The 11,452-nt window shown below is 40.4% G+C and overlaps 1 protein-coding gene across 1 annotated transcript; it reads left to right on the top strand.

The window, feature by feature from the left end:
- The first annotated feature begins 2,633 nt into the window (after positions 1 to 2,633).
- LOC125885685 (tetratricopeptide repeat protein 39B-like) lies at positions 2,634 to 9,729 on the top strand. The gene is made up of 18 exons (XM_049571386.1): positions 2,634 to 3,152; positions 3,473 to 3,504; positions 3,850 to 3,954; positions 4,072 to 4,203; positions 4,311 to 4,387; positions 5,939 to 6,068; positions 6,192 to 6,297; positions 6,493 to 6,558; positions 6,852 to 6,960; positions 7,072 to 7,139; positions 7,231 to 7,290; positions 7,417 to 7,578; positions 7,670 to 7,761; positions 7,843 to 7,963; positions 8,056 to 8,167; positions 8,260 to 8,377; positions 9,111 to 9,227; positions 9,331 to 9,729. The coding sequence occupies exons 1-18, from the start codon at positions 3,120 to 3,122 to the stop codon at positions 9,443 to 9,445; spliced, it is 1,755 nt and encodes a 584-aa protein (XP_049427343.1). The 5' UTR covers positions 2,634 to 3,119; the 3' UTR covers positions 9,446 to 9,729.
- The last annotated feature ends 1,723 nt before the right edge of the window (positions 9,730 to 11,452 follow it).

Below are 11,452 nucleotides of genomic sequence, written 5' to 3'. Positions count from 1 at the left end.
TTTTGGTCCCTTCATTTCCCCACACCTGCCATTTTCCATTTCCCTCCTGTCCCCATATCCTCACCTGTTTCCCATCTTGAATCACCTGTACTTCCTTCCCAACTCACACATCTGTTCCCACTTCCCTCACTGCCCAAGCCAGTATTTAAATCTGCCATTATCACTTGCTCAGATCATCTGCCTGCTTGTTATCTCATCTGCCTGTAAACCTGTTTAGCACTATTAAAACTATCTTAACTGAATCTGCCTGCCTTGAGTCTTGAGCCCTGCCTGACATTACAAATGGACTAATAAAAACTTCACTATGACAAGAGGAAAGGAAATGTACGGAAAGAGTTGGGGTCTTCTTTACTTTTAAAAAAGAAATTCATATCACAAAATGGGAAACCTACCCAAACACAGACAGTCACAATCTCACTGCTCTGCACAAGAAGTTAAATACAGCCCCACATGTTTAATGATGTGTCTGTGACCAGTGTGGTTGAGAGGGGATCCCTTTGTCTGAAACTGTGTAAAAACATGAGTCAAATGACAAAATGACTGATTGCAGTGATATTGGCTGACCACAGGAATTCATTTTTCATGTTTGACCAGTCATGAACTGCTCTAGGTGCTTGTTTAAACTCTCTAAAAATGATGCTCATTCACGTCTTCATTTCCTTTCTATGATGTACGTGTTAAAAAAAAGAAAAGAAAAAAGGCCTTAAAAGGCTTCTAATAGTGGAGTGGCAGAGTGCCGTGCAGCAGCGGAAACAAAATAATCCACCAGAATTAAGTAGTTATGCAGGGACATCACATGCAGGCAGATAACCCGAAAGGGTAACCAAACCTACGTAAAGCATTCCTTGTTCTGTCAGAGTGGAGTCAAACCACTATTTATTGAGGATTGAGCTGGAGGGATTTGTCCCTGGCGTACAAATGATAATTTGTGATGGTGATTCCTTTCCCTTCACTGCCTCCTCTCTCCCTTGTCTCTGACAATGGTGTAAAGTAAGTATGGTTTTGAGGAACTTGAATTTCCATTATATACTACTTTATTCCTACTTCTCTACACGTCAGAAGGAAATACTGTACTTTTACTCCAGTACATTTACCTGACACTAAAATCACTTCAGTAGGTACTCATCAGATGAAGATCTTTCATACAAAAAAATAAGATTATAAAATACAGTTCATTCATGGCTTGTATGTTAGCGCACCTGACCATATTGCTTACCTGTGACTGCATGTTTTAACATTTTATAAAAGTAATATGTTTACATTCTGTTGCTGCTCTGCATATCTGTATGTAATGCTTGGCTGGGTGTTGGTACTTCATGTTGCATGTCTGTTTGAACTATATTGTTTGCTGTTATTGCTTTATTGTATTGTACCGATGTTCTGCTGTTGCTTGTTGCTTTGCATGGCTTCTGTTCTATCTTGAGAATTTGTGTTTGCTGCAATTAATGCTGTCTTAATGTCTTTAAGCTGTCTTTGTCCTGTGAATTTGATCCTTGTATTGGTTTCAAAACATCTTGCCAAAGGACTGCAGTTGAAAATTAGCTAGCTGAATAACACTGGCACATTTACAGAAATGTTAATTAATGTGCATTGTCCTTATGATTAAAATGAATTAAATGAAACTAAACTAGTGGTTTCAATCCTTTTTTTGGTTTGTAACCCCCTAGAAGACAGTTGTCTAGTTTGGCCCCTTTGTTACATTTCAGATTAGTTGTTAGGGGTTACTCCAAAGTAAGCTTTGATTTCCCCTCTAAACGTTTTCAGTGGTTTAATTACAGTCAATTTTTTCACGAAAAAGGGGAGGGCAAAGAAGTCTGAAAAATGAATTCAAATTTCAAATTTGTGCAGCAGAATTGTTTTTTTTTTTTTTCTTGTTTGTTTTTTGTCATTAATCAACTCATCGAGTGTCATCGTGTGACCCATCGGTGTGACGCCAAAGGGGGCCCGACCTCTGCTGACTGGGTTACACCTGACACACCAAATAAAAGAAAACATATCTCAAAGCCCCTTGCACACTTTTTTTTAGATTGAGGAAACGGAGAAAATACGTCGTTTAACTCGAGGACTATAGCAAAATGGCACACACTGTTTTTAATTTGAAGGTTTTCCTGGTGTTACCAGAGCATCTTTGGTGTTACCCACTCAGTGGCAGGGTTTTGTGGCGTCTGAAGACTCCCCAGATATCCCCATGCAGGACTGCGTTCACCCAAAATTAAAAGTTTATTTAAACAGAAATGATGATGCATTGAGCACCCTGTTGTTTTAGATGCTCAGGGGTATTATTGGCATGGGAAACACACGTTTTCATTGCCAAAGCAAGTGTAAAATAAAACACATCTCACCTGATTGAGTAACATCTCTGACACACCCACCAAATGACAGAAAAAGTACCTCAAAGCCTGTTGCACACCGTTTCACACCTTTGCAAGGAAACATGTCATTTAACCTGAACACCGTAGCAAACAGGTGCACACAGTTTTGATATCGAATGCGCCCCAGTTGCTCAGCGCACCTGTGTCATGTCATCAGTCTGTTACCTGCCTGTGCAGCTGCAGCTCATTGGTCTGTCTGAAGTTGGTCAACATTTTCATAATAGCGTTGCCTTGACAGCTCGTCTCGTCTTAATGGGAGAATTTGTTTAATTTTTAATTCTATGAAATTATTTTTTAACCTCTCTAACAAGATATTAACATTTATGCGCATATCCGGTTCATTGAATTGCTGGTCTCTACACATATTCCTTGGTTCCACTCACCTCACAAGACTCATAAAGTCGGTGAGTTTATCTTAATAAATATGGATAAAATATTTCTTGTAAAGTCTGCTCATAATGTGCAAAGACTGTCAGCTCCAGATGAGAAATGATCTTTATATATCGGTGTCACAGTGATGTGTTTTCACGTGAAGCCACAGATTCGTGGGCCGTCCCTGCAAGTCCAGGCCACTCCTGACTCAGACCTAATAAATACTGCGGGAGGCCAAATTATCATTTTGTGTGCAATTACAAGTGAAGGGATCGGTGAAAAGTTCGCTTTCCCCGCAGAGAACGGGAAATACATCAAGTCTCTCAGCGATTTTTAGTGTTACTTTTTGTTATTTGACTCAAATTCCAGCATCAAATGGAGACGGGAAAAGACAGTGCACTGCAACAGGTAGGTTAACTGCAGATTCTCTACAGGTGTTTGGTAATCAGAGTTTTCTAACGTGCCTTTTTTGTACTGTTTTTAAAGCTGTCTGCCTCTACCTTTAAATTAATTCAATTATTCATGTATAAGACAGGTGAGGAGTGAAAATTTGTTATTCTGTCAATGCATGTTGACTGGGATATCATATTTTACCCTACTTGAAATGTTTGTTATGAGCTAAATAAATTATACAGGCAGGTTAGTGTTCTCTAGCAGTTTAATAATCACAAGAATCCATTTTAAAAACTGATTTTAAGTTAGATATTTCTCTTGTTTCTCCTTTTTAGGTGGACCTAAACAATGTCACTGAGGATTCAGTGTAAGTGAAGTGACACAGTCTTTTATTTTACAGGTTTAACAGGAATTTGTTCGTGTATTTCAGTGATTGGCACTTGATATAAATAATAATCAGGCATATATAATAAAGAAACACAAATAATCCTAGAAATATGTGCTTTATACTTGCAAATCTCACTGATATTTGACTACATATTCATTCTTCAATCAGTACATTTTATATTTCATCTCACAAGACTGAGAAAGTAAGGTGTGAGGTTTCTTGGCTTTAATATTCCCGTCTTCCCAAATATTTATGCATGACTCAGATGTGTGTGTGTCTGCTGGGATGTAACGGCTTGAATTAAAATGTCAATCTCTCATTCAGATCATCTGAAATGGATTTGGAGAGTGCGCTTAAGGAATGCTCCACGGCCCTTGATCTTTTTCTGAACAACAGGTTTTCTGATGCTTTGACTCTCTTGAAACCATGGTGAGTCACAGACACTAATACCAATCTCTGCATTTGCTTGCTTCTCAAAGTATTTTAATTTCATACTTGGAATATGCATTTTGTTTTTTGTTTTTTAAATGAATTTGTCCCCTTTAGGAAGAGTCAGAGCATGTACCATGCAATGGGCTACAGCAGCATCCTGGTGATGCAGGCGGGCATGACTTTTGAACCAAAGGACATGGATGCTGCCATGGCGTCACTGAGGGAGTCCCTACAGACATGCCAAAGGTATGGAGGAGCAGTTTCTTAAAATTAGACATTAACATTGAAGAAAACATCCTGATACAGAAGAATTCATTTATCTGTTGAAACTGTTTTTGTGTTCCTCAACGTAGATTTCGGAAGAAAACTGGAATAGTGGAGACTTTAACCAGCCTGTGGTACAGACAACCATCTGACAACTTGACAGAAGGTAAGTGAAAAGCTCCCAGACTCTGTGGCTGTGTTTCCACCAAAGGCTTTGCTATGGTACCTTTAGAACTGGAGTGTACCTAGAGTAGATCCAGTTGCGTTTCCATTGCAGACAGTACTCTTAAATGTAGGCGGAGATGGGATGGAAGTAGCTGTGTTACTGCTCCATCTAGCCCTTACAGTATTTCCTCTTCCCGGACGATGCAGAGAAAGTTCTGCACCTCGCTGGAATGGGGTTGTTTGACATTTTCAGCACAATTTTTTTTTTAAGAGCTTGAAGATCCAGTAATCACTAAACCATGTGTGCAAGAAAGCCAATAAAAACAAATGTATGGTCAAAGTTATACTAACATTTAATGTGTGTTGATTGATTTATGGCGTCAACTCATGCATCAAGTACCACGCAAGAAAACATTCCACCCTTAAAGTTCGGGGTAGCTCCTGGCAGCGACCTTTGAGCATCACTGTGAATTAAATTGTTTTTTCTCTTAACTGTTAACTAGTAAATATAAAAGGGCAGCAAAACATCATTTGATTTTTGTAGTTATAGTTGACTAATGGATGTTAAGTTTGCCACTGTAGTTCGACCAAGAGTATTGATTCTCTCTTGACCAACTGACAGACCGCCGTGCTTCTAGCCCCACATTTTAGTATTGGATCAGTGTGCTTGGTACCCCAACAGAGTGGTGACCAAAGAACTGGACGTAATGAAATGGTTCTGAGTTTTGACAGTGTAAACACAAAAATAACCGTTGTGTAACAAACTGAAGTGAACAGGACGGCTTGGTGACAACAAGGCTCCCGAAGGAGGCGAGGCAATAGAATTAAACAAAACGTAATTCTGTACAGAGGTTGAACACAGGGTGTGGAGAGTAATTTCAGCAGTAGTAGTTGGAATAAAGAGCATGATGCCAAACCAAAACTTGTAGGGTGTGGAGCTTAGGTGTCAGAGGGACAATAAGAAGGTGCGAACATTTAATTAAGATAAGGATCTCTCTGTGACTGCAGGCTCCTGCAGGAGCAGACATGTCAGCGGAGGCAGAAAAGGAGAGGTCATAAACATATGCTTGACTCTGTGTAACACAATTGCAATAAAGGGAAACTTCAGGGAATTTTCACCGCAAGTTAAGCAATGACACTTAGAGCCAAAAATGACCAGGCAGTCATCATGTGGATAAATGCCACTGATCCAGTGAGTCACAGCACAAGAAGCAAGTGTGGTCACCATGTGTATATATAAAGATTACTTTTTTATTTTAAAAATACATAACCACCTATCTTTCAGTGATATAGACTACCTCCAATATCCTGTTCTGTTTGGTATTAGCAGCATAAAACCCTACAAACATCTACATCCATTGCTGTTATTACCCCAGGGCACTGGTTACAGCTTAATTTCACAGTGGCAATATGAGAAAATGCAGTTTGGCACAGCCCACGATATGACAGGTCAATGTGAATTGTGGTGTTTAACACAATTTTTTGCAGCTCTAAACAACAACAACAAAAAAAAGTTTCCACCCAGCACGTGACGTTTAATTCTCATTAACAGAGGAGATGCACGCAGAGCTGTGCTACGCTGAAGTTCTGCTGCAGAAAGCAGCGCTCACATTCCTGGACGAGAGCATCATCGGCTTCATCAAAGGAGGGATGAAAATCCGAAACAGTTACCAGATTTACAAGTAAGAAGCTTGAATAGGGTCTTTTACTTGGGATGTGATTCCATAACCAGACACTGAGAAAAGGAAAGAGAAAAGCATTAATGTATTTAAGTATATTTTTTAATATGTTGTCTTCCTATCTAGAGATTGCCAAGCCTTTGCCAGTGTCACAAAAGACTTGGAGAAACAGAAGAGCACACACATTCATTTCAGAGGTGGTGTCAACATGGGCATTGGATCATTTAATCTGGTGAGAGTTGTAAAAAACAATAGAAAATTGGGGATTTTTCCACACCTTATAGCCATATTTTTGCACTTCTTGAAGCAGTATTTATACGCAGATATGCTGCTGTAGACTTTGAAAAATTAAAGGCAACTGAAAAGTCTGAATGAACAAAGTATTGCTGTTAAGCCTAACCAACTTTTCACCTTCTTTTATTATCAGATTCTGTCACTGCTCCCATCCCAAGTCCTCAGACTGATGGAGTTTTTGGGCTTCTCAGGAGACAGGGTAGGGGCCAGCAGCCACTTTTCTGTCACTGTTTCTCCAGAATTTTTTTAAAAGTTGGGGCGTCGGTGGCTTAGTGGTAGAGCAGGTGCCCCATGTACAAGGCTGTTGCCGCAGCATCCCGGGTTCAACTCTAGCCTCTGGCCCTTTGCTGCATGTCACTCCCTCTCTCTCTCCCCCTTTCACGCTTGTCTGTCCTATCAAATAAAGGCTAAAAATGCCCCCTCCCAAAAAAAAAAAAAAATCTTTAAAAAAAAAAAGTTAAATCAAATAATAATTTCCTAATTCTCTTACAGGAAATGGGGCTGTCAGAGTTGAGGGAGGGCGCAGCCAGCAACAGCTTGCGCTCGATCCTCAGCACCCTGACTCTGCTGATGTTTCATCTCTACATTTCAGTCATTCTAGGTAAACGTCCAGGACTTTAAATCCCCAAATTTTGCGGATAAACAGCATTCTTTCCTGATTAGGATTAGTAATGGTTAGAAAAGTCTTACTCTGCTCATGTTCTCCCTTCAGGTACTGGTGAACCAAATCTTTCTGAGTCTGAGGCTCTGCTGGAGCCCTACATTGAAAAGTTCCCAAATGTGAGCATTTTTTTTCTGATTCTAACTGATAGCAGATTTTACTAATTCTTTGCTAAGATGACACTATTTTTTTTCTGCATCTTGTCCACAGGGAGCCCTCATTCTTTTTTACATTGCAAGAATTGCTTTGCTCAAAGGAAACTTCACATTTGTGAGTACTGATAATAGCTGGTCTAACTGGATGTGCCTTAATTAGCTCAGTTGTTTTGCATATGCAGCTCATGTAGTTTTTGTTCAGAGGAAACTGAGAGCTCATGAGTTTGGGGTTTCTCTGCAGGCCGAGGAGAAGTTCCTGGCATGCATCGCCGCACAGCAGGAGTGGCGTCAGATTCACCACCTGTGTTACTGGGAGCTGATGTGGGCGTACTCCTTCGAACAAAATTGGAAGGAGGCGTATCGATATGCTGACCTGCTCTGTAAAGAGAGCAAGTGGTCCCAGGTAATAAATATAGCTTTTTCTCCCTTTGCTCTGTTGTAAGACTGGCTTTTTTTTTACCTCTTATGTTGAGCTGTTTGCTCTTCTTTTACAGGCCACCTATACATTCCAGAAAGCCGCCATCTTGAGCATGCTACCAGAGGAAGAAGTCACTGGAATGAAAGAGAATGTGGTGGAGATATTCAGGTGTGTAAGAGAGAACCATTATCTGTGCATACGACTTTTCCTATCCTCATACATTAACTGTGAAACACGGTTTGTCTGTAGGCAGGTGGAGGGTCTCAGACTGAGGATTGCTGGGAAGTCGATTCCCACAGAGAAGTTTGCAGCACACAAGGCAGAGCGATACTCTTCTTCTAACCCTGTGAAACTAGTCGTGCCTGCTTTGGTGAGGGCACACGTGTACGCCTACTTTCTAATGACTCAACATCGAAAATGAGTAGTGGCTTGAAAACAATCATCGGGTTTTTTTTCCCACAGGAAATGATGTACGTGTGGAATGGTTTCACAGTAGTTGGCAAAAGACCTGAGCTGACTAAAAGCATTTTGACCACTTTGGAAAAAGCAGAGGAGGAGCTCAGAGATGATCCAAGTGAGAGGAACAGCAAAACCTTTGACACACATTGATCAATATGTCGTTTTTAGCAGCAACATGAAACTAACAGTATTTTATCAAATGTGTAGACCCATCGGAGTATCACATGGATGACGTGTGTGTTATCCAGCTGCTGAAGGGCCTGTGTTTAAGACATATGGGGCATCTGGTCCAGGCTGAGCTCTGCTTCAATCATGTCATCGCCAGGTGAGGTCATCTCGATGGCTTTGCAACACACTCTCTCAGCAAAACCCTGATTGCAGATAAACATACATGACACATTGAACTGTAACATGTCCGACCTCAACACTGGTCAACTGTAAAATGAATCTCATTTGCTTCACATTCAATAATCTCTACACAAATGTGTTAACTCTACTTTTCAGCCCATTTCACTTTGTCAAAGGAGTTTTTATTAATGTTCCATTCTCTACTGTCCTGGCCTTCTGCACACACCTGTCACCTCTGCATTAATTTATTAAAAAAGTGTCAATGTCTCGGTCACCTGGACCTTTCTCAAGAAATATTCAAACATCATAAAGTGACACTGTGCTTAAATACGACCCATAATAAATCTAGTATCTCTACATTCATTTTCATTCATTCATTTTCTGTAACCATTTATTCTGTTATGGGTCGTGGAGGGCTGGAGCCTGTGCAAGCTGACATTTGGCGAGGGATGTGATACATCCCGGACAGGTCGCCAGACTATCACAGGGCTGACACATAGAGACAGACAACCATTCACACTCACATTCACACCTACAGTCAATTTAGAGTCACCAATTAACCTGCATGTCTTTGGACTGTGGGAGGAAGCTGGAGTACTTACTCCCGCCATTCACCCGTGCCCCATATAGGAGTTAATGCAACACTGAACACTGCTGAATAGGCCGACTTAAATGACTTTAACTTTCTATTCTTTTTTCTTTTTTTTAAGTGAAAGTGACATCAAGCACGACAGCTACCTGGTGCCATTTACCATGTATGAGCTGGGCCTGTTGCACAAGCAGAAAGGTGACTTCAACACAGCCATCACTATGATTGAAAATGCCAAGTAAGTGGTTTTATCCCATTCACATTCTCAACAAATGCGTTGACAAAATTCCATAGTATACTGCCATATGATACAAACGGCTAACGAGTGATCTTATTTGCAGGACGAACTACAAAAACTACCACATGGAGTCGAGGCTACACTTCCGCATCCATGCAGCACTCAACACCATGGGCTCTTTTTTAGCCAAACTCCCCCCGTCACGCACGCCGGCTTAAAAGACTCCATGACAAGAAATTAAATAAAAAAAGTGAAACGTGACACACAGTTTCTCAACTATGTGCTTAAAATCCTCCACATGGTGATTATGGTACTGTATACATCCAAACTTACAACCCTTTGCATTCTTTTGAAATTCACTGAATTGACTTTCAATTGGCTTGAATATTATTTGGTTTCTACTGAACTACACTACAACTGGATTGTGGATGGGACACAAATTAAAATGCACGGGTGAAAAGGGAAAACACCTTTTGCTCTTTGATGTTTCCAGATGTGTAATATCCAGAGACTATTTCACTTGTCTTGCTTGTTTTGTCATGAGATTAAATGTGTCAGTATATTGACATTGTTTTTATTTATGAATATATGCTCTGGTACAGTGTTGCCATGTTTTACAGTTAGCGATCCTATTGTAAATAACTTTTTGTGTGCAGTATGTATCCGTCTGCTTTGATAAATTATATCAGTCATAATAAAGCTTATAACTGAAATGACGTCTTGTTTTTAATGGTGGCACAAAGTGTAAGGGACATGTCGATACATTTGATCACTGAACTTTATGAAATATGATTCTAAATACAAAATGCATCTGTTTAAAAGGAGAAATATACAAATCAGGGCTGGTAACTATGTTTTTATGGTAACTGTGAAGTTAGAAGTGGAAAATATTAGGGGAGTTAGACTGTCTAATATTTGCTTTAGCACCCTGATACATTATATGATGTTGACTTTGGTCAACTTTGAATTTTGCAACGTGATTTTAATCTTGTCCAGTTGCGCTGTACATGCTTGCCAGTCAGAATAAGTACAGCAAATCCATCAGGCACATACAGTAATACTGTGGAGGTGTTTCCACTTCCACTGATTTGTTTTCCCTCTCTAGATGTAGGTGTGCACCTTGTGTAGCTCATATAATGTTAAACCTAATATTATAAACCCAATAAACAGGCTACTTCTTAGAACTCGCCCCCGCGTCTATGTCAGTCTGAACAATGCCTGCTAACAAGTTGTCACAAGTGTTGTTTTTGTTTTTTGAGTTCTTGTAACTTACAGAACACACTGTTAGACCAATGCAGGACTATACGACAACCACAAAAATATATTCGTTTTTGTAAGCACTAAGACATAGTTATATTCATTTTAGAGGGATGTAGCCTACTTATCACTCCACTACATTTATTTGGCATTTACTAGTTACCTTCAGATTATGATTTTACATTAAAAAACTACAACAGATAATATGATCATAAACTGTAATGTATTTTTTAATGTTAAACCAGTGGTTCCTAATCTTTTTGACTTGTGACTGCTTTCAACAAAGCTGTGTTGGGATCCCTTGTCATGTTCTGTCTATCTGAGTTGTTGGCAGTTAAACCAAAGAGTGTTTCCTCTCTTTACTTTTTAAATGGTTAATGTAAGTAACTGTTTGATAATACACCAGTCACAGTCACAAAGGGACATAGTACTTAAGCTTTATGGTACCTATGTAATGCTCCTGGCTGAGCCTTAGAGATAGGGTAAGGAGTTTAGACATCCGGAGGGAGCTCGGAGTACAGACGCTGCTCCTTCGCCTTGAAAGGGGTCAGCTGAGGTGGTTCAGGCATCTGATCAGGATGCTTCCTGGGCGCCTCCCATTAGAGGTGTTGTGACCATGTCCCACTGGAAGAATGCCCCGGGGTAGACCCAGAACATGCAGGAGGGATTACATACTGTATCTCATCTGGCCTGGGAACACCTTGGGGTCCCCCAGGAGGACCTGGAAAGTGTTGCTGGGGAGAGGGACGTCTGGGGTGCTTTGCTAGGTGGATGGATGGATATTTTAAATACATATATGTATATTTACTGGGGCTAGCATGGTGGTGCAGTGACTAGCATTGTCGCCTCACAGTAAGAGGGTTACTTGTTCAAACCCAAGGTGGGGGGTTCAAACCTCTCCTGTGCCAAGTCTGCATGTTCTCCCCGTGTCAGCGTGGATTTTCTCCAGGTACTCCAGTTTTCTCCCA

This window comes from Epinephelus fuscoguttatus, linkage group LG3 (assembly GCF_011397635.1).
Source record: "Epinephelus fuscoguttatus linkage group LG3, E.fuscoguttatus.final_Chr_v1".
In the NCBI taxonomy this organism is placed as follows: domain Eukaryota; kingdom Metazoa; phylum Chordata; class Actinopteri; order Perciformes; family Serranidae; genus Epinephelus; species Epinephelus fuscoguttatus.
This window is presented reverse-complemented; position numbering and strand designations above follow the sequence as displayed.